This window comes from Diadema antillarum, unplaced genomic scaffold, assembly GCF_040938485.1.
Source record: "Diadema antillarum isolate AM-2024a unplaced genomic scaffold, OU_Dant_1.0 seq00000094_RagTag, whole genome shotgun sequence".
Taxonomy (NCBI): Eukaryota; Metazoa; Echinodermata; class Echinoidea; order Diadematoida; family Diadematidae; genus Diadema; species Diadema antillarum.
In genome coordinates, this window is record NW_027271183.1 from 580,820 (window position 1) to 608,732 (window position 27,913).

At 37.7% G+C, this 27,913-nt stretch overlaps 2 protein-coding genes across 2 annotated transcripts in view; both read right to left on the bottom strand.

Moving 5' to 3' along the window:
* The window catches only part of LOC139726638 (uncharacterized), a 38,415-nt gene extending 26,643 nt beyond the window's left edge, over positions 1-11,772 (bottom strand). Inside the window, exon 1 of the mRNA XM_071637628.1 lies at positions 11,662-11,772. Within this exon, the coding sequence (XP_071493729.1) occupies positions 11,662-11,772 (111 nt within the window). The remainder of the gene's footprint in view (positions 1-11,661) is intronic.
* Positions 11,773-12,123: 351 nt separating this feature from the next.
* Positions 12,124-27,913, bottom strand: part of LOC139726639 (uncharacterized) — an 80,335-nt gene continuing 64,545 nt past the window's right edge. Inside the window, exon 25 of the mRNA XM_071637629.1 lies at positions 12,124-12,485. Within this exon, the coding sequence (XP_071493730.1) occupies positions 12,225-12,485 (261 nt within the window). The 3' untranslated portion in view covers positions 12,124-12,224. The remainder of the gene's footprint in view (positions 12,486-27,913) is intronic.

Genomic DNA, 27,913 nt, shown 5'->3' on the forward strand with positions numbered 1-27,913 from the left:
CTATGTATTATCTTTTCGCAGTCACCGGTCATGTGATTATGTCCTAACTTTACGTGATTTCTTTTTCTGTGCTTAGCATCGTGTTTGTTTGTTGTTGGGTGTTTTGTTTTTTTTTTTTCGTATCAATTATATTTTACAGTTGGAGTGAATATATACATTACTCTTACGCTGTTAGCTGTATTACAAGCGAAGGAAAATCAAAATCAATATAACGTGGAAACATAGCCCCCAAATGCTATCCTCCTTTCCTTCAACACACTTTGCAAACTCAATCATAATGGAAGAGTGGTAGGAAATTAACCTTGAAGATGATTTCATATGCAGGTCACTCTTGTTCAAGTTGTAGATTTAGTAAATAAAGTAAAATAATTAAAATAAGATAATGGTCAAAGTGTCAATGAAATCATATAAAGGCTGTAAGCACGTGGTAAGAAAGTATACGGTTTCACAAAACGTTGATATCTAATCATGTTATGTTCTTGCCCGGCTCCTACTTTGCCATTGATAAGTGCTCTTCAGGAAGAATTTCTCTCTTTTTTTCCAACCCAAAAGTAAATAAACTTAAAAAGAAAGATAAAAATATTCCCTACAGAACGATACAGAAATGACAAAGATTGGATGAGAAATAAGGAATATAAAACATTTTGAAATTTATTTTCTTTTCGAAAAACTTTTCTTGAAATCAGCAAGTTGACGATGTGTTCTCACAATTTTGTATTCATTTCACATATAAGAATGACAAAAATCTCATATTTCAGCCGTATAAATACAAAACTTGACTTAAACCACCCAAAACAAAAAAGAATAAATGTTAACTCTGATATATCTTAGTTTTGGAACATGCTTTTGCTCGTATTAGCTAAAAATAACAAATTTTCCGAATTTCATATACAACATACATGAAAAATTGTGAGGGTATGACATCATCAGCTCTCTCATTTGAATATTCATAAGGAGGGACTGGTCAAGAAATGTTTTCCAGACAAAAATGAAATTAGAAAATGTCATTTCTTCCTTATATCTTATCCGATTTTTGTCATTTTTGTATCAATATATTGGGAATATTATTTCTTTCTTTTGAAGTTTATTTATTTTTGGGGTGGATTTCTTCTTTAAGTTGACTTGAAATGAAATTTTAATTCATTTAAATTTCATTTCATTTGAATGAAATGAAATTGAAAAAAAAACAGTCCTTCCCATCAGAGAATCATTCTATTGTAATACCCATAATGAATAACGAAAAAATCAGAGAGAAGAGAGTGTTAATCAACCAAGAAAAACAAACACCACATTATAATCATATCAGACAGGGCTCAACATTAACTATGTTTTCTCCGGTGGCCCGTCGGGGCCACTAGGGCTATACTAAAATATTTAAATCTGAAATTTTAGCGGCTTGAAGAAGAAATGCTGTGACCCCCCCCCCCCCCCCCCCAAAAAAAAAAAAAAAAAACACCAACAACGAACAAACAAACAAACAAACGCGCGGACTCATTACCATCCATTTTAAATCTCAGTTGCCGATCGGGCCACAGAAAGATACATTTGGTGGCCCTACATCAATTTTTAGTGGACCCCTGGCCACCTGGTCACTGCCAATGTCAAGCCGTGTATGATATTAATTTGAGTGCAAACCGACTTGAGTGGTGATGAGGTGACGACATCATCAACTTTTAAGTAAGCCTAAATACCACGTGTCTGTATGTGACCATCAGCACCGTTTCATGAAAGCACATAAGATATTTTTAACTTCCGTATATTTATCAACAGCTAATGTCCCATATCGAAAGCCGTATATCCTCCTGTCTGTTTGATATCTCTATTCATCAAACTTACCTTGAAAGTTAGGAAGTTAATTGTCACATCAATCATTTGGGAGAGAATTGGTGTGTTAATATAGGTTTTCCCGCCCAATTTTATCAGATTTGCATTCGAATTAATGAAAAGGCGTTCAAATCCAAGCGATTTTGGACACTGATCTGATACCACGGTTCATTTTTATTCTGTGAGCATTCAAATTCGTTTCATGTCATTCCTTTTAGACTCTATTTCATTCAATTTATAGAGGGAAATTCATTCAATTTAACGACTCAAAGTTGCCATTCAATTTCTAGGCAGCTGGATAGACGTTCAAATTCGTGCCAAATACCATAAATTCAGTTTCATTTATAGGAACACAACTTCGCACTTTCGCGAATTCCATGAACATACACAACTTCTACGGGCCTTTTTTTCCACTGTCATACAATTGGATGATACAATTTCATTTTCATTTCAAAGTCTTATTTTAATTATCTTAATTGTATTGGATGTATTTCTTTCTTGTCGACCTTTCTGTCACTTTCAATACATCCCTAACAGTATGGATATAACATTTAGGAAATAGCCATATCCCAGAATATTTTAGGGTCTGTTAAAATCCATATTGATCCATTTGGATTCCATTCCTTATAGTTCCCCGTGTCCATATCATAAGTTGCCGCAATCGGATCAGCTGTAGATAGAGCTTTTTCACCAAAGGGTTAAATCGCCAGTTTTGCTGGTAGTCAAGTTCATGCTTCATCCACTAATTCTGTCCGTATTCGAGATGTTCAAGCAAGTACTCTGTAGTGTAGCAGCGGCTAAAATCGTGTATGAATAAAGTGTTATGTGTTTGAAAGTGGGGTAAGCTAGTATGAGTAAAAAATCACATTTTAAGGTATATTAAGTTTGCAGATTCAAAGAGCTAAGTAACTACAAAGAATAAAAGCAACAACGAATAAGACTGCCCATACTTTGTAATTATTGTTTGCCTTATCATGAATTTGAATTCCTTAACGCTCTCCACGGCGGTGCTGATGCAAATTTGAGTGCGTTGCAAATGCATTTTTTAATTAGAATGCCCTTTTTACACCCTTGTGTGAGAAACTCATGAAATCGCATGCTGATGAAATCAAATTGAATGAACTATTTAACCATTTTGAATGTCGATCTCGGTGATCATTCAAATTCACTCGAACTTGAATGACCGCATATCGTTAAATCGAATCGAATGCAAATCTGATGAAATTGGGCGGGAAAATCTGTATTAGGTTATCTCGGCCAATTTCATTGTTTTGTCATTCAATTTCATATCAGAAGCATTCATTTTTGTCCAATTTGCGCAGGCATCAAAATAAACGGTCATTCAAAATCGTTTTTCTTCCTTCAAATTGACTGATTTGGCAACCGATTGCGCATTTGCGCATTCTAATTCATCGAATGCGCATGTATTTTCGGCAATGGTTATTTAACTTCGTCTCCATCTGTAGCCAGCTCTTTCCGAGAATTCAAATTCGGATATGTGCAAATAAGTTCATTAAAGGAGCATTGTGCAATGTCCCTTGAAAAAGTACATTACTTGTATACTGCGTTTTGAATTGAATTTTAAAAACGTCTACATGTGGATCACACAATGGCATGACGATGCAAAATAAAATGAGTATGAGATGAAGATCAGAAAGCTGTGCGATGATCAAAGCTGTCAAATGAAGGTTGTACACACAATATTATGATGATCTTAATGAAAATAAAAAGTAAATTAGAGATAAACACAGCCGTGAGATGACATGACGAAATGAGGATTTTATATTGAAGTTTACATCACGTGTTTAGCACAAGAAAACAATCTGGATGTTCAAAAAACAACGACAAAGAAATGCTGATCATGCTGATGAAATGTAAGATAAAAGGTATAAGTCACATTCAATGACCAGCTGGACATAATCACTCTTGCCTATTTATAAGTATAATTATGTGCATGACGAAATTGAATGCTCAATTGTGACAATCGCTTGCTTGGAAAGAAATTGAAAGTGCTTTTCAGTGCTTACCGAGCCCATCGCACGAATTTGAATGCACAAACTTAGAAATTCATGCTCAAACACGAAATCGAATGCTCACATCCAAATTTGAACTTGTGACCACTAATCTGGGTGCCCACTAATCTGGGTGCCCAAAAACGAATTCAGAACAATGTAAATAATAATGTTTCGACAAGGGCCGGGCGGGTTGGGGTTCTTTCGTTATTTTGCATGCTTCATGGCTGTTTTTTTTTTTCCTAATGTTTTATAGCTCGGCATATCGTGGCCAGCAATATTGTGCATGTCGGGGCAGTAGCTCATGTGTTCTCCTGTTGCAAGTCCATGTGGTTGGTTTTTTATACATTTATGCCATTTCCGTTGAATGTTTTACACTTTAATCAAACGATGAAATGTGATATTACTTTCGGTCTGCAAGGACGCAGTGAATCATTGTATACACTTTTAAGAAAGAGAAAGCATGAGAAATGTGCACAAAAAGATAATATTAGAAGTAAGAGAAATACAAAATGTATATACAGTATCTCAAAATAGAGATCAAATGATCTCTATGAGTGTTATTTATGCCAACTGCTTTACCCAACGTCCACTGATGTGCACGCTCAGGTTATAAAATGGACGCCTCTGAGATATCGTAATCTACTGGTATATTCAAACTATGTATCTATACAGAGTAGTTTATTCAAAGCACACACACAAACAAAATGGAACATTGACTAAAAACGCAGTTTCAATTAACAAGTTAATAAATCGTCTCTTTTTTAACGCACAGACATAAAACCGCATTCACCCGTACAAAATAGCGGGATGACAATCGCACTTCAAATCGCAAGCGTTCACACGATCAGAAATAGCGGGATAGCGATCGTGCTCCGAAATCTCGAGATTTTAATTCGCAAGCGTTCACACGGACAGTGCAGCTTCAAAGAGGGACAATGAGGAAAGAATAATGAGGGGCAGTGAGGGGCATTAATCTCCAAGTATACAGTCGTACCCGGATACACGCTGAACAATTATGATAAATATTCGAACGTCACTTTGCTGCTGTCATCCTGTACCGTCGAAATTCAGCTGATGAAGCATTTCTTTGCTGCATGTCTTTCAATGTCACTGGATTTCTCTCCTTCCACTCTATGTTTTTGCAGTACAAACACACACACACACACACACACACACACACACACACACACACACACACACACACACACACACATATATATATATATATATATATATATATATATATATATACATATACATACGTATATATCGTCGTGCGCATGGCAGATTGTTGTTAGAGCATTTCTTGCGCCTGGCAGAATGTTGTTAACCCTATACGCGCGCTCCCACACCGGAACGACAATCTGCCAGGCGCAGGTAAGCGCTGTAAAACGAAAGTAAATTCAACATGCTTTCACTTTTCTAGCGTAATGAAAGAGCACTTCACTAACCGCTTTCAGAAAGCAGGGGGAATGATTACTACCCTTAACATATTATGTCAGTATCAAGTTGATGGAATGTGTAATTTTCATAATTTGTGTGTGTGTGTGTGTGGAATTCTCCTTATATATTTTCTTTATACTGTTCTCCACATATTACGTCATGAACTCTATTGTAGTCCATTTTATCCAGTCATTACAACACTAAACCTTTAAAATTAATAACTTTTGCATCGATTGTCTGATTTTCCTCAAACTTTCACTGATGTGTTCTACTATACTAAATGTTGCTGCTTTCATTCAATCCACATTGCTCTTTGGGTTTTGGTTTCCTTTAAATCATGAATATTAAAGCCAAGCTATCAGAATGAATTTTAGTTCTCCCCGCGCGCAGTGAGATAAAGTGATGGGAGGGCTGCATCATCACGTGGTATAGTGGAACCTAGTTATAAAGAGGTCGGATATAACAAAACTATCTTATAACCAGGTGATTTTGCAAAGGTCCACACAATCTTCAGAATTCGCTGTGTTTGCAAACTGATATAGTGAAACACCTAATGCAACACGGTATAATCGTCATGGTTGTCTGGTCTTCCTTATTACGAGGTACTCCAGCAGTTCTGTAATGCCCCCCCCCCTCCCCCCCCCCCCCCCATTATGTTTTGGCAATAATCAGTAGCGATAAATTCTTCGTGGATTTCAGATTTGAACTAGATTTAGTATCTAAATTTCATTTGATATTTCTATGATGAAGAATGTGGAATGGCCCGTTTCACATTTTTGTTTTCTAAACACTGACATAATAGTGTGATTTTCCGTACATGACTTACGACAAGGGTGAAAATTTGTAAAGCATTTGTATTTAACAATGCAGGGTATCATTCTTCGTCAATGCTGAATCTACATTTTGCTCAGACTCTGGCGTATGGGCGTATACTTGTTGCGTTCACATTGTACCGCTGTGCGTATGAATCACTATACTAGCTTATACGGGGAAACTTGTGCCTTGAAAATAATGATTAAAAAAGTAGAAATTACGCGGTGCGTAATATATGTCCCCTCCGGAAGTAGCATTTTGTAGCAAAATGTACAATACAGGTCAAAAATCAGGGTCAAAGGTCAAAATTCTGTGTAGAAGTTCTGAAGCCCTCACCTAGTGCCATCACATAAAGCAAACGGAATCGAAATCGGTTTAGAAATGGCAAAGGAGTAGCATTTTGTAGCCATTGTACAATATAGGTAAAAAAATCAAGGTCAAAGGTCAAAATTCTGTGTCGAAGTTTTGAAGCCCTCACCTAGTGCCATCACATAAAGCAAACGGAATCGAAATCGGGTTAGAAATGGCATAGGAGTAGCATTTTGTAGCAAAATGTACAATACAGGTCAAAAATCAAGGTCAAAGATCAAAGAAGTCAAAGGTCAAAATTCTGTGTAGAAGTTTTGAAGCCCTCACCTGGTGCCATCACATAAAGCAAATGGAATCGAAATCGGGTTAGAAATGGCGAAGGAGTAGCATTTTGTAGCAAAATGTACAATATAGGTCAAAAATCAGGGTCAAAGGTCAAAGAAGTCAAAGGTCAAAATTCTGTGACAAGCTTTGAAGCCCTCACCTAGCGCCATCGCATAAAGCAAACGGAATCGAAATCATGTTAGAAATGGCGGAGTAGCATTTTGTAGCCAATGTACAATATAGGTCAAAAATCAAGGTCAAAGGTCAAAGAAGTCAAAGGTCAAAATTCTGTGAACAAATTTTGAAGCCCTCACCTAGTGCCATCACATAAAGCAAACAGAATCGAAATCAGGTTAGAAATGGCGAAGGAGTAGCATTTTGTAGCAAAATGTACAATACAGGTCAAAAATCAAGGTCAAAGGTCAAAGAAGTCAAAGGTCAAAATTCTGTGTAGAAGTTTTGAAGCCCTCAACTAGTGCCATCACATAAAGCAAACGGAATCGAAATCGGGTCAGAAATGGCGAAGGAGTAGCATTTTGTAGCAAAATGTACAATATAGGTCCAAGGTGAAGGTCAAAGGTCACAACAGAAATTCTGTGTTGAAGTTTCAAAGCTCCCATGTAGTGCTATCATATAAAGCAAACAGAATCAAAATTGGCTCATAAATGACAGAGAAGTAGCAAATTGAAGATTTTGATCACACACGGACGCACACACGGACACACTGACACACGGGCAGACGGACACACGAACACACACACGTACGGAGGCCGTTTCATAGTCCCCTGCTCGAACTCGTTCAGCGGGGACAAAAAACATGTACGAAAACCCCTTTATTCATTGCACATAAAAGTTCGAACGCATTATTATGTCAAACGGTAAACATGCAATAAAACTCAGACGTGAAAAACAGCAAGCTGATATAGACAAAAATGGAATATGAACAAATTTATTCTGCATCGAAAGAATGATAAGAGTTATTATCTGCTTCAGCTGTGTGTACAGCTATCGACAAATCAAACTTTATGCCAGTACACTGAAAATTACATCAAGCTCCTCCTCCTTCGATCTCCTTCAAGATTTGGAGCAAAGAATCACGAGAAGAAATCTCAAATAGGCCTATAATGATAGCGGAATAATGTCACAAGTACATTGTAATGATTTAATATTGACATTCATTGTTGGTATTGGAAACGACACACAGTTGGCCTGCTTAACTCACTTGATGCCAGTCGCTAGATAAAGAAAATACTCATACCTGCATGTCATCTGCTGCATAAAACAATGCATTTCATACATTCTATATTTTCTCTTTCACGCTATTCCTGCTCACTGTAAAACATCAAGTCAAGCCAATCATTTCCTTCTTTGGAATTCTACAAGGCCTGTTTACAATGAAATGTAGTCCAGATCTGAAGCTGATACAGGAAGTATGTACTGCATTTTGTTTTTCCACACAAGCACCTCCCTCATCAATTTATATTGAATCGATAAACACTGGACCACTTGAGTACGCCGAAGTCATTGCCCGCGTCAAGGAAACAGAAAAAAACAGAAATTTGTTTGGTTGTCTTTATCAACACATGCGCAGCTCTTCCTACAACAGACATCTTGCAGGGCAACGCATCCAAACAATCGCCTGATCATGGAGAGCTGGTGGGCAGAGTTTCTTTTCGCCTACATCTGTGCAGTGAAAGTAAGCTGCAATTGTTATGCTGTTGATACAGTCCTTAACTAGATCACTGGTTTGAAAAACAGATGTCTTTTAATTATAGGGGGAAATATGCAAATCTCTCATCGTCTGAGAGAGATCACACCCAAGAACGTCCTTCAAGAGCTCACACAGATACATGACGCGCGCGTACAAGAGAATGCATGTAACACATGGTCACCAGGGAACGGCCAGAATGCAATATATTATAACACAATCATACTGACCTGCTCATGTTCAAAGCTGCGCGCTCAAGCACAGTCCCCACTTCAGAGCCTGTCTCTAAGCGTACGTACAATAATGATCAATCTCCCGTACCGGGATATAAACCAGTAGGCTTATGCAGACGTGAAGCCCAGGTCCTTTTTCCAAAATCTACATGATCTCTGCCATCCCGAATGAATTCTTTGTGTATAGCCTAGGTGTAAACAATGTACAACAAACTGCATACTCTCTCCATGGAAAAGATCATACAACTGTGAAAAATACTGAATGTATTCATCCCTTTCTTGCCAGTCACATAGAAACTAAAATCCCCTCCAGAAAAAAAAAAACAAAAACAATGCTTCGAAAGTGTTCTCTCCGGATCGACTGGCATGTTATCAAGTGAATTGGGCACATAACAGCTCGACTGGGTGTGGTTTGGGGCACAAGACAGTTTCACTTCTCGTTTCAAATCCTTTCAACATGTGCAAAATGGATTTAACATAGAGAATGAGGACTGTTTAATAAAAGGTTCTATTTCATACATCAATAGCCTACTGTATCAATGCATGATAGATATTCATAGTCATTTGAAATCTTAAGGAGAGAATCCACACATGCACTAGGTTGTCCCACACATACCAGTGGCGGATCCATGGGGGGGGGGGGGGGGGGGGGGGGGCACGCCAAGTGCACCCCCTTCATTTTTTTTTTAAAACAAAAGAAACAAAAATGGAGGGGAGCATGCACATCCCCCCCCCCCCTTTTATGGAATACCAGTATCTGGATCCGCCCCTGCATACACATCCATGCTAGAAAAAAAAAAGATCCACAGAGTACAGGCTCACTTACGAGTCCTTGTAGGTTTGTTTACCAATTACAGGTGCATCTAAATCACATGACATACACATTGGCATCACATTTATGGATGGCAAATGCATAGAAGTTCTATCAGTTTTCCCCATAATTTGACATTGTTGCGACTTTCTGCATTGCAACTTCATCTTCTTGTTCTTTCTCCACCCTGCTCATTGACACAAAACATGTTGGTCCAGCTCTCAATCATTACCCTGTCATTCGATAGAGTTTGATACAAATGAGTGTAGAGATCTTGAGCCATGTGCATATAGGTAGTTAATTGTACGAATCACCTGGGAAACATGAGCTATTAAACTAAACCTGAAAGTTTGTGGTAAACATCTGCACACCGAAGATCTAATCAAAAAGGGAGAAAATGAGGATGAAAAGTTGCTCAAAGAATGTGAGATACTTTAATAGTCAGTCATGGATGCATTCAAGTGAACTTTAGATCCTCTGTCAGTACATTACTCTCTCTCACTGATCTGCAAATTGTATCTAGAAATGGAGGTCACATTCTGAAAGCACCACACCCACACACTGATGATGTATCAAGCATTCATACCTCTATGGCTCAAAAGAAAGGAGTGACCAACCCCCTGCAGAGTGGTCATATGCATATAAATCACGTGACAAGCATTTCAGGCTGCATGCATGCTATTCATAGGGAGACTGCAGAGGCTCAAATACCCCCAAACATGGAAGATTTTGAGGTGTAGATACATTTGTGCTTTTCATGCTGCATGGAAATGGCATGAAGTAACATTAAAATCATATCCATATTCTCTGTTTCTTTTCAATATTTTCTCAATTTCTATTCTCCTTTTTTTTTACACGTGAAGTGTGCATTGGCATGAACGAACATGTGAAGTGATTTTAAACCGGGCCAAGTGTGGAAAACGCGTCACTCACAAAGGGAAAAAGAAAAATATCCGACTGCCATTTTTAGACGGGCACCGAGCTGTGGATCCCAGATAGGGCGCCCTCTGGAGTCAATCTGCTGCTCATGTGCAGGTGGGATGGAAAACGTAGGACACTATCTAGCTCAAGCACAAACCTGTGTGTTTAACAATTATTAGCAATTGTTCAGATCCTCATGGGGGACTAAGAGGCCAGAAACAACAGGATAAGACTGATGAACATGTAAAACGAGAGAGTGGACAAAAGACTATGTTCAACCACTCTAGCTTTATCTCACTGCATCGCATGATTAGAAATATGAGTAGATATCAGTATTATTCAGCACGCAGTATACCTTAATTAATCTCAGGATTCTGAGGTTTAAAACACTGAATTCATCAGTTCTGTAGTTGCTCATCCATTCTCCGTACTATGTGCAATGTTAATATTCAAAGGGGCCTGCTCTTATGAAAGGAACACTCTTATGAAAGGTGCTTCCATCTTATTCCTAGATTTCTTCTTTTCCCTTCAGTGGCCAAACACTACCTTTAAAATGACCATTTGCACCACTGTTCAGTTCCTTTTTGCAAACTGTACTGTACTTACACAAATGTATCTTTATCTGAGGAATATGGAAACAAAATAAAATGTTGCAGTGTAACACATAGCAACAGAAACATATTTTTCATTTCCTACCATACTTCCTCAACCAGCAGGCTACCTTTTATGTACATGTTTGTTTGTTTGTTAAGCTTCTTTATTTGACATAATTCAGAACCCAATCAGAGTATGCAGGTGTTAATGGATTGCAAATGTGCATTCCTGTGAGTCTATTTCCCACTAGAGTGCAAATGTGAAACTGAAGTGCTTTTGTGCTTGTCAAGCAACCTATAGGCCTCTAATGTCGATAAAGTAGAAAAGCCCAAGCCTAATCAATTCAAACAGTCATGCCAAAGATACTGATAGATATATTCAGAAAACACATGAAATTTTGGAGAGATGAAGCCACTGTCTTTCCTTTCAGACTTTTGAGTGTAGTTCGAGCGGAAAACCCATTATGCAAATTGCAGAATGGAAATGAAACAAGTTTTTTTTTTAAACGTACGATGTAGACAGATATCAAACGTGAAAGACATTGAATCCTTCATACATTTGACAGAATTTTTTGATTTTTGATTTCATGCTTTTTTGATCATGTTTTACCCCCTGGAGAATGATTAAACAGGAGTGAGATCAATATTGTGACTCGACTTTCTTTACCAGACACACCTTTTTGACCGCCATGAGGCAAACACTCATCATTGCACCTTGTTTGTCTTCTCTGTCTGTTAGACCATCAAAATGGTCATTAATGTTGATCATTTTGGCCATGGTCAAATTTCTCCGCTTTGGGCCAATTTTGAGGCGATTTGCTTGCTTGCGTTTGCGCTTGTTTGTGTCTTGGTTTGACGGAGAGGTGTATCTTCCATACAGGAGTCTCGGTAACGAGGGAAAAGCTGAAGTAAATGGTCATAAGAACATCCAATATCCCAAGGCAACTCTCATTTTCTTTTCAAGCTTTCAAACAAAACATTTAAGATCCAGGGCTAATTACTGTAGTGGTAAAGCACATGTAGCATGGTGGACTCCAGTCAACAGGGGTAGCTATGGCTATGCAGCCACACAACAGGTGATTTCAAGTGTCCGAAGATTACGATACATCTTATAATCTTTCGTCCATCGTAAATATTTTAGACCTCAAGCTACACACTGGCTCAATGAGGTCGCAGATAATGTCTGTTTATATGTTCGAAGTACTCCTATGTTAAACGGCCAGGGCACACTCATTGTTTCTGGAAGTACTTCTCCGTGTTGGGGAACTTCTGGGCGTCGTAGTCCGGATCCTGGCGTAGCCGCTGCTTGATGGCGCTCTTTACCTGTTTGTCGCAGGCGTCGCCCAGCTCGCGGCTTGCCCGCACGTCGTTGATCAGCCGCTCCTCGCTGGTGACTGGCTGCGCCCCGGCGGACCGTATGGCCCGCTGGAGGAGGTTGGAGACGAAGGGGCGCGTGTCGGCACCGATGGCAGGCTTCCTATCCTGTGAGAGCTGGAGGGATGAACAGAAAAAGACAGACTTTAGACAGAAGAAAATCACGTTCACAAAGCAGCACAGTCAACATCAAAACATATCAACAGCTATCAAGTCATTTCTGGCTTTGTACTGCTACACAGATCAGGGGATAGAGTCCTGCTTGGTGCATACATCCCAGGACAAGATATTCTCCCCATGATGTCCCTCTCAACCCACCTGCCAAGAGGGGTACCTGACTATGGTGGGATAATGATCATACATCCACTAAGGCCTTTGTTGGGGGGGGGGGGGTATGCGGACACTGAAGGCGACCAATCAAAAGGTGAATTTGAGTGCTCTCCTGAAGCATATCATATCGTACCGAATCTGCACCAGAGGAGCGCTTGAATGCTCCAAAGTGTTCCTTAGCGTATCGTACCTTCCTGACATGCTTCCTGACATGCTCCAAAATTGCACCATCTCGAACCAGGTAGAATTTGGCATGAGAGAGAAGAATGTGCATAACGCGCACTACGTCATTATACAAACAGCTGATTCTCTCGATGGGACACCTGTATGTAGCACAAGCGGGGCAAGTGCATGACCCTGTTGCAAAAAAAAAAAAATATGTGCTCCCCTCTGACTCATATGAGGTACACTTTCTCCACAGAGCACTCGAACGATCCCAATCTGGCACGGTACGGTGTGGTATACATTAGTTTGCTTTGCTTTGCTTTGACTTTGAGAACTTGAATGTGGCCAAAGTCAACTGTGTATCCTTCACCATTGTTCACAGGGTTTTCTTACAAACAAACACAAAAATCACAGAAAAAAAAAACTTGAAAGGGTTGATGATCCCCTATCCCTACATCATGAAAAAACAACAAGGTTTTCACCCAGTTGATATGGTGAAGTGAAAGACAATGCGATCTCAAAAAAAGTCCTGAGGAATCCATGAGATACATGAGATACAATCATATCAGCTGGTACATGTAGAGAATAAAGTTTACATCATTGCACCACCTGATGGATATCTGTAATGGATGTCGCGTGAGGATTAAACAAGTTTATGACATCACAAATATTGTCATATCATGTGATGGATGTTGCCTGAAGACTAACAACATTATGACATCACAGTCATCAGTTTGGTGCATTGAAACTACTAAATGTCCATAATCGCCTCCTCAACACTAGTCTTGATTTCAGTCCTTGGGCTATCTTTTCCGCAGAAAAGTCATCAGAGCAGCACGGGTGAATTACGAGCAAGAGTATCCATAAGAAACAAAGCCGGATTCCCCCTACCACGTGTGTGTGTGCAAGGGTGTTCATATGGTTTCATTTTCAGCATGTGACCCTGACTGAGAGGATACCATACTTGTATGCCATGCTCTAATATAAGATCAAAGGGGGAAGCCCAGTCTATTTTCATAATTTCACATCATCTAGTACATAAATCAACAGCTCCGTGTTTTGATTTGTGTTGTTAATTGTGATTGTTGAGCAGATAAACCAATACTCTGCAAAACCCAAAACAAATTACGCTGAACAAGGATGATCGATGACATAGGAGGCGCACAGAGGATGACATAGGATGACAGAGGAGGCTCATTTTGGAAATGTAGCAGTGTAATTCCATTTACAAGACTGATTGTGTATAATTTATGCATGCTTTCTTCTTCAGTTCTGCTTCCTTGAGCCTCCCACTCATGGATTCTTAAGATGAAGCTACCATGTCATCATCCTTGTTCATTGTAATTTGGAAGAAATTTTGAAAAAAAAACCCAAATTCTTATTTCTCATCTAAGTCACTATAAATCCTGAAACTGTGTAGGCCTACCTAGCAAAACCGATCTGTAGGCCTAATTGTTAAAATGTTAAAGTCTGAAAATCATTAAGTCCCCTTTAATGACAGTGCTAAACATGGTGGAGGCTAAATAGCGGAAATTACCAAAACATTGCTGACTGGGCTGTGTGATGATGTTCAAATGAAAAGCTTGATTGCAAAAACGATCTAACTCCATTCTTGTTGATTTGAGACATTTGCGATTAATGGGCATGTACAGTTCTGGTTGAGGTGAAGATTGAATAGCTTTTAATGTTTTGCGAGCTTTTCAAAAACAAGGTGAAACAAAGAGATCCTAATAAAAGGCGTGGCCTGTCGCCTTTTATAATAATTATCACTTTTTTGGATATCTCGGCCATTTGAAAACCAATTTTCATCAAATAAACGTTGAAACCTTCTTAACATTATATGTTCTTTCATATTTCATAAGAGGTTTCTCATTATCTCACTTAGGAAAAATACCCACACATCTGAATACACTTATTTACAATGCTCTGCTAATTTTACGATTCTCATAAAATGTTAATACATTCCAGGAACAAATCTTTGCAACTGTTCCTCCAACAAGCACCTGATGCAAAATAAATCAAAATACAGGTGTACACATATCTACAAAATGCTCTACATGTGCCACATGGCATTTGGCTTTTGTACCATCAAGTGAACAGAAATCAACAAACTAAACCAAAAACCCTCATTAAATGTTTTTACATCTGGAAATCATTTCTGTGAAAAGGAAAACAAAAACCACAAGCCTGATAATGTTCCATCATGTAAGATATGAAAATCAAAAAGAGAGTGAGAAATTTGACAGATGGGCAACATAAGATTTCATTAGATATGTTATGGTATTGAGACTAGGCTTTTCCCTAGAATCTGTTCATATCATTTGTTTTGATTTTTGTTTTATTTCCTACTTTTACAGGTAGTGATTTGTTCTTTTCTTCTTCTTTCTTTTTCTTTTGGAAAACAGAGCAATAAAACTCTACACCATTTCATGAAATCCTCACATAAAAGTCTTTACATAAATCTCAGAATGGCCAAAGTTGCTCATATGTAGCCATGAGAAACATTCAAAGAAAAGCAAAATCTATTTCATGAAGTCTCTCAAATTGTGATACTCAAATGAGAACCGGCGAAATATGGGAAAAGATGGCAACTGCGCCAATGTGATAACAATTGCACTATCGGTATCGAAATATTGTGCTATTGTGATCATGATAGCGAAGATTTTTTTTTTTTTTTTTTAAATCTCTACAGTCGGGGACATTTTTAGGGTTGGTCGTATTACGCCAATATAACTTATTCTTCTTCTTTTGCCCTGGATTTTCCATAATCCTTTTGCCTCTTTTATTGTGTTCTTGGCCCTGCAGTAGCATCTGTGAAATTTGGGCTGAGAAAGAATGGTTGCTTTCTCACTTGCAAGATTCTTAAAAGCATAATTTACCTTTTGCAGATGAAACAAAAACCCAGCATTAGTGCTTTAAAATAGTTCTAAAATGTGAATTAGGATAGAAACAACCACAGTAAAAATTTGAATCAATAAAATCAATGTAAGTATTGTTGAATATACAAAATGTGAACAATAGTTACAATAAAAATGTTTCCAGACTAAACCATCTACAGTTACAGTTTATCAAGAAAAAATACTTATATCCCTTTAATATATTTTAGGCTTTATTGCAAAAACTTTATATGGTAGAATGTTTTGTGGTACAACAGACTGACTCATATGCATCATATGTAATATCTTGAAAATTCTTAAAATCACTGTTCCCAAAGGTAAACTAGACCTCTAAACCTGCAGGCCCACTATGTGGAATGTATTCATGACAAAGGGACATGAGAATAATATCACTAGTTACATTCAGACAATGATCCGTGATGATTGAAGATAAGTTCATAGGTATCTATGGGGTGCCAAGTGTCGCAGGGTCTCTTTCGTCATGAAATCAGTTATATTGTCATCAAAATAACAATGACGTTGAAGAAATAACAAGTTTGTCATGAAATGACAATTTTGTGATTTTTTAATTTTTCCCCTTCAAACCCATAAATTCAACCATACAAAAGCCAAAAGATAATGACTGCTTAGTGATCAATGCAAAGCACTTGAATTTTCATTTCACTGCACAGCAACTTTCCAACACATACATGAAGAAGTCCCAATGCAATCTAATACCAACACCCGATTGAACCAAGTTTGTTAATCCAGTGTGAAAGCATGTGAATCAACATAGTGCTGTTTATTCAAATGATTGTGTTTTATCAAGCCCTTGACTTACAAGTGATTTTCTATGTTTCGTTTCTGATCTTTTGGGATTTTCTTTTCAGGCAAGTAAAATTCATGTTTGGGCAGGAGCTCCATTAAAATTCAAAAATCTACTTGCCTAACTGGGCAAGTGGTAAAGAACAGTTATGTAGCACCCTGTGATGTATCAAATGAAATCACCACATTATTCAAATTGCCTCATATGATTTTCACCAATACTACTCACTGGTTGTTGCATCTGCAACTTCAATATTCCACAAGTTCCATGTTTTATCTTTTTTTTTTTAAATCATCAATGTTATTCAAAACTTTGATATGAAACACTTTTACTTTTTTGTTATTTGACAACACTCTTTTGATCAAATAACCCTGAACACAGAGCAGACTTAACGGGCTGGTGTAGTATTGGTGGACATGAAGATTGGGCTTTTGACTTTTTGCGAGATATTAAGAAACCACCTTTGAAATAGTACAGAGCATACCATTCTAAGAGGAATTCAAAATTTATTTGATGATAATTGGTTTTAGAATTGCCGAGACATCCAAAAACAAGGTAAAACAAAGCGATCGTAATAAAAGGCGGGTCCTACCTTTTATAAGGATAGCTCTGTCTTGGATATCTTAGCCATTTCAAAACCCATTTTCATCAAATCAAGGTTGAATTCCTCTTGAAATTATATGCTCTTTCGCATCTTATAAAGAGGTTTATCATTATCTCATTCAAAAATATTAGAAACCTGAAGTTAGGTCTCAACCAAAACTATACCATCCCTTTAACATTAAAATGTTGGGTCAAAAAAAAAAATCAAGAAAGACTTTTGGTGCTAATTCTTGACCCCAATGGTAAGATAACTATAAAGTGAGTAGAATTGAATTGTAACCATTTACAGTGTAACCTTGATTATCCGGCCAGATTGGGACTGGCGGGCATCCAGATGATCGATTTGGCCAGATACGAAAGATATGCTCAAATACAGCACTTTCTACACATCATGCTAGGGGTATATGCACATTATTACCAGTTCACTAATATTATGATTATCTGCATGGCACTGCCATGTTTTCATATTTCAAAAATTGATATGGAAATAAAATGAAATACAAGTAAAACATCCCTTCACGTATTGTTTGTTTGATTGATATTGACCGACAATGAGATCAATATTGCGACTTGTCGAATATTGCCACTGAATTGTACCTTAGCAACTGCTGTGCACTCAGTGCCAGTGACAAGCACAGAACCAGTCTTTAACATTGTCTCACAGTCCGCTGCGATGATTTGAATATGTCCTGTTGTGTATTTGCACGATGATGGTTGAGCATGTGTTTTGAGTGAGATTTGGTACCGAAAATACATAAAAATATATGGTTCCATGACATTTGCTTCTGCGACAGTTGCTCTCATGAAATATCTGCACGCTTAGCCAAACATAAATTCTACCCACAAATATAACCCTAACCCTAACCCTAAGTCCTTGGAGAAAATAAGACCGGAGCAATTGTCGCAGGAGCAAATGTCGTGTCACCAAATATATATATACATTTTTGTAAAACGTCAGTCAATCAATGTCCAGATAGCAGAGGATCAAGATAATGGAGGTCCTAATGTACTGTGTTACTCTTCTCCATCTTCAGAAAAAAAAACACAATGACTAACTATGTAAAACAGCGTAAAAATTAGAAATATTTCATGTGACATACTCTTGGGTGTTCTTTCTCTCTCTTCATAATCGGGGTGATAAGACCTTGTATCTCAAATTTTGGTGAAAATGACTTTTTTTGATTAACGGTCAGATAATCAGTTTTTAAAGTGATGAAGCCACCATGGCATGGCAAAGGAAATGCTCTCCCATTTGATGCAGTGCTTTGGCTGCTATATTTTTTTGCTCTCCTGAACATTTGACCTTTTTTAGATACAAGGTCTTGTCGCCCAAGCAACCATATGTTTTTTATACATATTCTCTCCCTTACCATTCTCTGTTTTAGTGTTACTAGAAAACACGCCATTCAACAAGTAGGTAGTTGTACAAGAACTCTCCTTCGTTCCCCAGCACAATCCCAGGTCACTTCTTCAGGAAATGATCCCAGAGAATACGTTTCCCCAGGGCACTATTTTTCTTTCATTTTCTACCATCCACTCGTAACGATCATCTGAATAAATAACATCACTCTCTTTTGTTTTGTTGTGTTTTGCTTTTTTCTTCTTCTCTCTGTCTTCCTGGTATTACTTCTTCTTGCCTTTCAAATGACTACAAAGAATTTTATGTCTTAAATTTCACCTTGACCCCAAAGAACACTGAAATGGTATGTTCCATCTGGTTGCCTAGAAGGACTTCTGTCATCCCTTTGGAGTGATGGGAGAGTGAGGGGGGGGGGGGGGGGGTGGGGGGGACTATTCATGAAATGAGAGAATACTTGAGCCACTCACTGTCCTTCATCACCATTTTTTTCCCAGTCATTTCTATCATTGTTACCATAAAAACGCTGGTTTTTTGTGATTATTTTTTCCAGTGATTACAGGCAGGTTGGATTTTCAGCTATCACATGCACTTACTCCAGGGACAAGTTGTATTTCTATAACTGTCTGACATTCCATTCTACTCTTGACTCTTTGATATTCTCTTCATTTGGCCAGTACATGAGGAGAAAGAATGTCATAAATTCTGATTATGGTTTGAATACAAACAGGTGGCCAGTCAAACAGGGCAGATTTCAGTTACGAGTGTGGCCTATGGTAACACAGAGGGCCTTTCACACTACCACAGAACTCGTTGGAGAAACATGTCCAGAGTTTATACCAAGTATTCACGCATCAAAACGAGTCTCTTCACCGCCTGCTAACTTATTGCATACGACAGATCATACAACACCATGGTCTGCCAATTGTACATGCAACAACTGATACTCTTTCCTCCAAGAGTAAACAATTTATACGCATTAATGCATGCACCCTGGCAGCGGCGAATGCAAAGTTAAAGGGATTGTACAGTTTTGGTTGAGACTTAATTTCAGGTTTCTAACATTTTTTTTTTTGGTGAGATAATGAGAAACCTAACAGAGCGATTCTAATAGAGTGTGGGACCCACACTTTTTTCACGATCGCTTTGTTTTACTCTGTTTTTGGATGTTTCAGCCATTCCAAACCCGATTTTCATCGAATAATCTTTGAATTCCTCTTAGAATGGTATGCTCTGTACTATTTCATAAGTGTCTTGGTATCTCACAAAAAGTTAAAAGCCCAATTCTCATCTCCACAATACTGTACCATCCCTTTAAGTTCAGCTCCGCCTCCTGAACTGGTGCATTATAGACTAGATGATAAATCTTTCAGATCACAAATACCCATCAAAAACCTTGCAAAGGGTGATTTGCAAACACCTCTGGACCATGAGAGCCCACTAGTGATTTTGAGAGAGTGTTCTAGGGAGGAGCCTGTAAAATAAGATTTCCTTTGCAGACTGTTGAAAAAAAAAAGAACCAAACAAACATCTGTGAATAGCATGAAACATGCTCTAAACATGTTTACCAACAAGCTCCCTGCCAGTTTGAAAGAGTTTTACAGTCACTTGGAATCAGTGCCATCCTAATTCACTCATGTCATGTTATTAACCCGAGAACCTACTTAATACCAGTTATCATGGCGGACAAGACTTTTATGGCATTTCATATTCTATCAAAGCCTCATTTTTTTTTGCCCCCATTTTGACTGTCGCTTTCTGCTGTTCTTCCTGGAACTTTGAGTTTCCAAGCTGAGAAACTCTTGGTTAGGCCACCATGTCGATCTGCTACTACCTCACTGACCCGTTCTCATCGTGTTACATCAAGTTTGTATTTCTAGGGCCATTCATGCTGCCCGCGAAAAATCAAATCTTCATAAAAATTGCAGCATCTAGCTCTAACGTGGAAAGGCAACTGTTGGAGATATTTCCTGAAATATCACCAGACTGTCATACGAATGTTCTAAATTTTGCACATGGGTTTCCTATACTGTTTCGTTCATGAAATGCTTACAAAAAGAAAAATAAGGATATCAATTAAAAAAAAAAATTGCTGTATTTTTCACATGATTCCCACTAAATGTTTAGATTCCTTCCCATAGCAACACACAAACACAGCTAGCTGCTCAGGCTACTCACACATCAAAGTGGTCACCGCATTCCAGCGGACCATCAAGCCTAGTATTTAATTGCATTACATCCGCAAAACCCTTCAGATATTTTTAAACTTCCTGATCCATTTTAATTGTGGTGTGCATGTAAAGAACGAATATGAGGATATTCTTTATATTTTGTTGGTGATATTTTGCAGTGAGAATTAGCCTCCTGACATAGTATATTCATCCTAGTCAAATACTTTTATGTATGCAGAGTGGGAAATAAAGTTTAACTGCATTGAATACATTGTAGATAATATAAATTTGATGCTATGATTGCAAAATTGAGTACATGTGCATTAATTCTATTGTGACACTTTCTTCTGATAGTGTGGGACCATTCCTCTTTAAAGAAATAAATATAAATCAACCAATCTCTATCATCTTGCATTTTAACTTGTCTATGTGACCTTATAGGCCTACTGGTAATGTGGGTCAATCCACGTCAAATCATCCAATTTTCAGAAAAGTTGTCACCCGACCCCCTCCGATTTCCTTAAAAATCGCATCAAATGTTCCCCGAAGTGTCTGACGGAAAATCCCAAAATATTTTGCCCCAAGGTCAATTGGTTGCTAAGATACAGCCTCACATAGCAACCGGTGCGCATTCAAAAAAATTAGTTAAAAGAAAATTAGGCATTTTTGATTGATTGTGGTAGCATGGATATTTATACAAAAGTGTTCATTATCTGGAAATTGAGAGAACTGTATAGTCTTTGCAAGAAAAACTGACTCTGACGCGAAATTAACTTTTCGTTAACGTGCACGAGGTCACCGAAAATGGTGTTAAATGTTAATTTCGAAAATTTTGATGCATATTTTAGAGGCTAATATCTTCCACATTTCATCACCTTAGGTTCTAAAATATTATGCTGTTGAAGGCTTTGACTTGCTCAGTAATTTTGAAAAAAATCGGCGCATTCATGCCCACTGTTTTTATGGAGAGCGCCCTCAAAGTTGACAAAAATGAAAAATGTGCCAAATTCAAGGTCACGGATCGACATTCGTCCCACCTAGCAATGGCATTAGTTTTTGTGTATTGATAGACATTTACCTATATTATCTTGGGTTACCAAAGAAATTTTGCTCCTGAAATGTTCAATGGCAAATTTACCCCACCGAAAATGGTCGTAAATGGCCAAATTCCCATGTAATATCACATATTGGGTTTAGAGGACATTTTAAATGTCCACGCTTTCAAGATGAAAAGCATTAGCCTGGTGATATTTGCAGTAGGGATAGTCTGTTATACATATTTTAGTAATATATACCACAAAACACTTTTATTACATAATAATGATCTTGAAATTTAATCCAAAATTTGATAAAAACAATAAATTGCTCCATTTTCCTCATTGCACTGCATGTAAATACGTGTTTTGAAAGACTTTTCACAGAGCAATATTTCAAGAATTATGAAAGCTGACAGCCTACCATATTAGGGTTTTAAACTATTTCTGCTCTTCTTTCAGATTTTGTGTCAATTTTGATCATGAATGTTATACCCTTGACCTTGAAGTGCTTCTAAAAATAGCTGTAAATATGTTATCTACAAACCTATGCACATGACAGGTGTATTATGGCATGATATACTTGTGATTCTTTCACAAACACAAAAGCTTTTTATGGTGTATATATTGGAATTAATCTAGATATGCTTGCAAGATATGTTACAATCAATTACTTTGTTCTGACAATGACCCTCAATTTATGACCTTCAAAATCATGAGAAATACTTATTCCTCTCCATAAAGACCCTGTATTTAAGTACGTAATAATAGTTGATAATATTATGGATATTGCGTCCAACATACAAGATTCTTATTCTAGCCTGTGAAATGCACATTAAAAGGACTGAGAGTCTTCTTTTTCACAAGACTTGGTTTGTACCTTATGAAGACTTCCAAAATCATTTCAATTCTTATGTATTTTCTTGTTTTTGGAATTTCTTATGTATTTCTTTGTTTTTTATTTTCTACAGTATAACTGTTTTTTTTTATTGGAAATTGTCACAGCCCACTCTTCTACCATAACTAGAATAGAATTAATCAATCAAAGACTAGTGATAGATAGTAAAAATGGTCAAGTTTTTATGAGTTTCACCACGAAGCACTGTTTTCCATAGGAAATGCACACAAAATCACAAAATATTATTGTCCCCACTTTTTATTGAAATTGAGGGTCATTGTCAGAACAAAGTAATTGATTGTAACATATCTTGCAAGCATGTACTAGATTAATTCCAATGTATACATTTACACCATAAAAAGCTTTTGTGTTTGTGAAAGAATCACAAGTATATCATGCCATAATACACCTGTCGTGTGCGTAGGTTTGTAGTTAACATATTTACAGCTATTTTTAGAAGCACTTCAAGGTCAAGGGTATAACATTCATGATCAAATTGACACTAAATCTGAAAGAAGAGCAGAAATAGTTTAAAACCCTAATATGGTAGGCTGTCAGCTTTCATAATTCTTGAAATATTGCTCTGTGAAAAGTCTTTCAAAACACATATTACATGCAGTGCAATGAGGAAAATGGAGCCATTTATTGTTTTTATCAAATTTTGGATTAAATTTCAAGGTCATTACTATGTAATAAAAGTGTTTTGTGGTATATATTACTAAAATATGTATAACAGACTATCCCTACTATAAATATCACTGGGCTAATACTTTTCATCTTGAAAGCGTGGACATTTGAAATGTCCTCTAAACCCAATATGTGATATTACATGGGAATTTGGCCATTTACGACCATTTTCGGTGGGGTAAATTTGCCATTGAACATTTCGGGAGCAAAATTTCTTTGGTAACCCAAGATAAGATAGGTACATGTCTATCAATACACAAATATTAATGCCATTCCTAGGTGGGACGAAGGGTGATCCGTGACCTTGAATTTGGCACATTTTTCATTTTTGTCAACTTTGAGGGCGCTCTCCATAAAAACAGTGGGCATGAATGTGCCGATTTTTTTCAAAATTACAGAGCAAGTCAAAGCCTTCAACAGCATAATATTTTAGAACCTAAGGTGATGAAATGTGGAAGATATTAGCCTCTAAATATGCATCAAAATTTTCAAAATTAACATTTAACACCATTTTCGGTGACTTCGTGCACGTTAGCGAAAAATCAATTTCGCGTCATTGTCAGTTTTTCTTGCAAAGACTATAAAGTTCTCTCAATTTCCAGATAATGAACACTTTTGCATGAATATCCATGCTACCACAATCAATCAAAAATGCCTAATTTTCTTTTAACTAATTTTTTTGAATGCACACCGGTTGCTATGTGAGGCTGTATCTTAGCAACCAATTGACCTTGGGGCAAAATATTTTGGGATTCTCCGTCAGACACTTCGGGGAACATTTGGTGCGATTTTTAAGAAAATCGGAGGGGGTCGGGTGACAAGCACTGGATGATTTGACATGGATTGACCCACGTATGAAAAATGCATACAACAGTATAATGTAAATTTACTTCTGCACGCGAAAGCAAAGCGGGGTTAGAGGTGCTTAGCCCAAACTGTAATTCTGGCATTGCTAAAGCATCTTGAAAAATTGAACATGCAAAAACTTACAAAGCAGAAGGCATTATTTTGAGTGCAACCATTAATGCACACTGAAAACTCCTACTATCATATGAACAAGATACTACAGTACCAGTGGAATAAATCTCCACAGACTCTCTTTCAGCTCTTCCTCAAAAGGGACAAATAGCTCAGAAACGATGTCATTTAGAGGCTAACTACAAGGATGTGAGGTATGTCTGGGGGTATTTTTAGAAGGCATTGCTTCACTTCAAAGAAAAACTTCTAGCCACTTGAAGATGAATACCTCAATATGTACTAAATCTTTGTCCACCATTGAATCTTTGTGAAACTCAATGCCACCTGTGAAAGATGTTTGCGAAGTAATCTGAAGCGGCAATGATCTTTTTCCTGCCGCTGAAATAATCATCAAAACTTGGCAATGCATTTTGTTTATCACAACCACTGACGATGGTTGGGCAGGCAAAAAGAAATGGCTGTTAATGACAGCATTATCATACATGTCCTAGGCATGAGGTCATAAACTAACAATTGTTGTGAGCGAGAAGAGTGAGACTGGAAAAATTGTAAACCCAACACCGCTTCTAATGCCTATATCGGTAAGAAAAGTGTTTAAAGGGGAACAACACTCCATATTCAAGTTGAGTTTAATGAAAAAGACTATAATAAAAAGATATTATCAATGTTTTATTAATCAGTCAGGGAAGAACAAGATAGTTATAGGATTTCATTGTTCAGAGATTTTCTCATATTCATCATGAAACAGCAACATTCTTTGTAAGCACAAATGTGACATCATCTCATTGAATATGCATGCATCATTTGCATATTCAATGATGATATTAAATGGTGATGTCATAGTCTTATAAGTCTCCCATTGACTTACAGACAAATCTTGGTGAAATTTCCTTCTTCTTTTTTTTCAAATTAAAAATGGAGATATTAAGAGAATACCTTGTATTATTTTAATCAAAATATAACCACAATTGCACTTTTGGAGTTCTGAAGTAATGACCCCAAAATAGATTTCCACATTTTTTTTCTTTGTACACACCTTTGGGAGTATTGGAAGATGATGACATTTTTACTACATCTGACTGTTTACATATACCTGGTTGTGACTAACAATATTTTTGTTTTGTGAAAGCATGCAAAACTTTTTAATCATACAGTACTTACATGTACAATTGTACTTATCCCTTTTCACATTGCTAAGTGAAAAACTACACTGTACTATATTTTTCTTTGCCACTGTTCACACACCCCTGCCACGCCCCCCCCCAAAAAAAAAGAATAACTCGGCTGCAAATGAAGCACTTTGAGTCTCCAGACTGTGCATGCCTAAAGAAGGTATCTCACTGAGTGGTGAATATTTTTGCGAGCTTTGCAAATTCTAGAGAATTTTAGGTTTAGTCAGGGTTCATGTTCATGTTTTTTGTTACAAGAAAAACCGTTTATGACAATGAAAACTGTTTGCAAATTTGATTGCGATTGTTTACGAATTTGACTGCAACTGTTAACGAACCCTGACATAACCTGAAATTCCCTAGAATTTGTTACACTCGCAAACATTTGCTGCTCAGTGAGATAAGGCCCCCCCAAAAAATGGTTTGTTTGCCCTTCGCGACCGACCAAAAATCACGGAAATTTTGGGTTGCGTTTTTTTGTGTTTTTTTTTGCTCTTTCAAGTTTATTTTTTTCCATAAATTTCATCTTCTACAAATTTGTGAACAGTGTTAAACCCAAAATTATCCATTTTAAGCCAAAGAAAGAATGAAAAAAAAGTTTAAAAATTTTTTTTTTTTTCATCTCATCAACCCGTTGTAATTGTGTTTGGGCCGCGCGGGGCCGCAGGCTACGTTTTATAGCATGCATTGCATGCATGCTAGCTACCTTTTTGGCTCACATGCGTGCACACGCACGAAATCCAATCAATGCATGCATAAATGTGTGCGCTTAGATAGTGAGCTAGCTAGCTGGAGTTTTGAGTGCATTGACATGGAAAAAAGGGTACCCTGTATTAAACAAAAAAAAAAAAAAAAACAACGACCTACCGACCCTCTTGGGTTTTGGCAATTAAGGGCAAACAAACTATTCTTTTTTTTTGGCCTAATGGGGGCATGACTCCAGCACCAAGTATGCCTACCTACATGTAGTGTGGCAAGTTGCATCTCAGGATTTAACAAATCCATGGTTTCTTAAGGGCTTTTTACACTTGTTAAATTTTTGCTTAGCCCCGGACTATCGGTGGGGCTAAGGGGGGGCCTTAGCCCCACCGTTGGTACGGGACTATCCTTAGCCCACTTTCTGTTTACACTCGTTTTTGCCAAAGTGGGCTAGCCCCACCGATAGTACGGTACTATCTGGCCCTGCAAAATAGCAGGGGTTAGCACCGCAATTGCGGTGCCAAGCAAGTGAGTGTAAACAGAACGAAAAAATAATCCTGGGCTAAGCGACGGAGACGAAGTCCGACCCTCACTGACCAATCAGAAACGAGGCAATCAAGTGCTGCCGGTGCGTGCGTGTACGTGTACAGTACACAGCGTAATTATGAATATTCATGTGGTTTGGAAAGTCCGGGGCTAAGAAATACGAGTGTAAAAAGGTCAGTTTTCTCCTTAGCCCCGGACAAGAGATAGTACGGGACTAATTGGCCAGTGTAAAAAGCTGAAAAAATTGGTACGGGACTAACGATAGTCCTGGGTCAGAGAAAGTCCGGGGTTAAGAAACACAAGTGTAAAAAGCCATTTTGTGTACTGTTCAATAATGCCACAAAGGGCAAATTATCGTGCAAATTAAAACAACAACAACAACAACAACAACAAACTGGGCCCTGTTGCATAAAAGCTGAGATTATTAACCGTAAGTCAGAAAATCAGTGTGCAAACTGGCCAAATAATGCTTGACCACTAATGCTTGACCACTGCCAACTCTCTGCAGAATGTTTGCTGCTGACTCCCCAAACAGAAACCTGAAGGAGATGTTGATTTTTACAATGGATAGCGGTTTCATATAAGAGCATTATAGGCCCACATGTATGCGTGGTATGTTCACTATCACAAACATCCGACCCTTTTGAAAGTAATTTCAACCTCTTGATAGTAAACTTACAACTTGACTGAAACACTTTTGTCTCGGATTTCATTTTGGTCTTTCGCCAAAACCAGAGACAATGGCCATGTGCACACAGTTACTTTTTCGATCGATCGTACGATGCTGCTGTGAAACTGTGAGTGTGTTCACGTGGTGCTTATCAGCAATGATAAGTCTTGTAGGTTTTATCAATGGGTACCATTGCATGATAGAATTTGGTAGGGTAGTGTGCTGCATGCAATGACCTGTGTTATGCACAGCAAGTGCTAGTAACAAATTTTGAAGTGGGGTTGCAAAATGGGCTAAGTATCACCGATTTAACCACAAGAGGTCTTGTGGTATAGAGTGTGGATGATAATTCAAAGTTGGCTACCTATTAAAGTATTCAAGCAGTCCCTATCTTAAAGGTGCACTCCAATTTGACTAAGTATTTAGGCCCTATAGTATTAAAGGCATGGTATAGTTTTGGACGATATATGGATTCAGATTTTAACATTTTGCGAGATGATTAAAAAGCACTTATTATGAAATATCAATGAGCATAC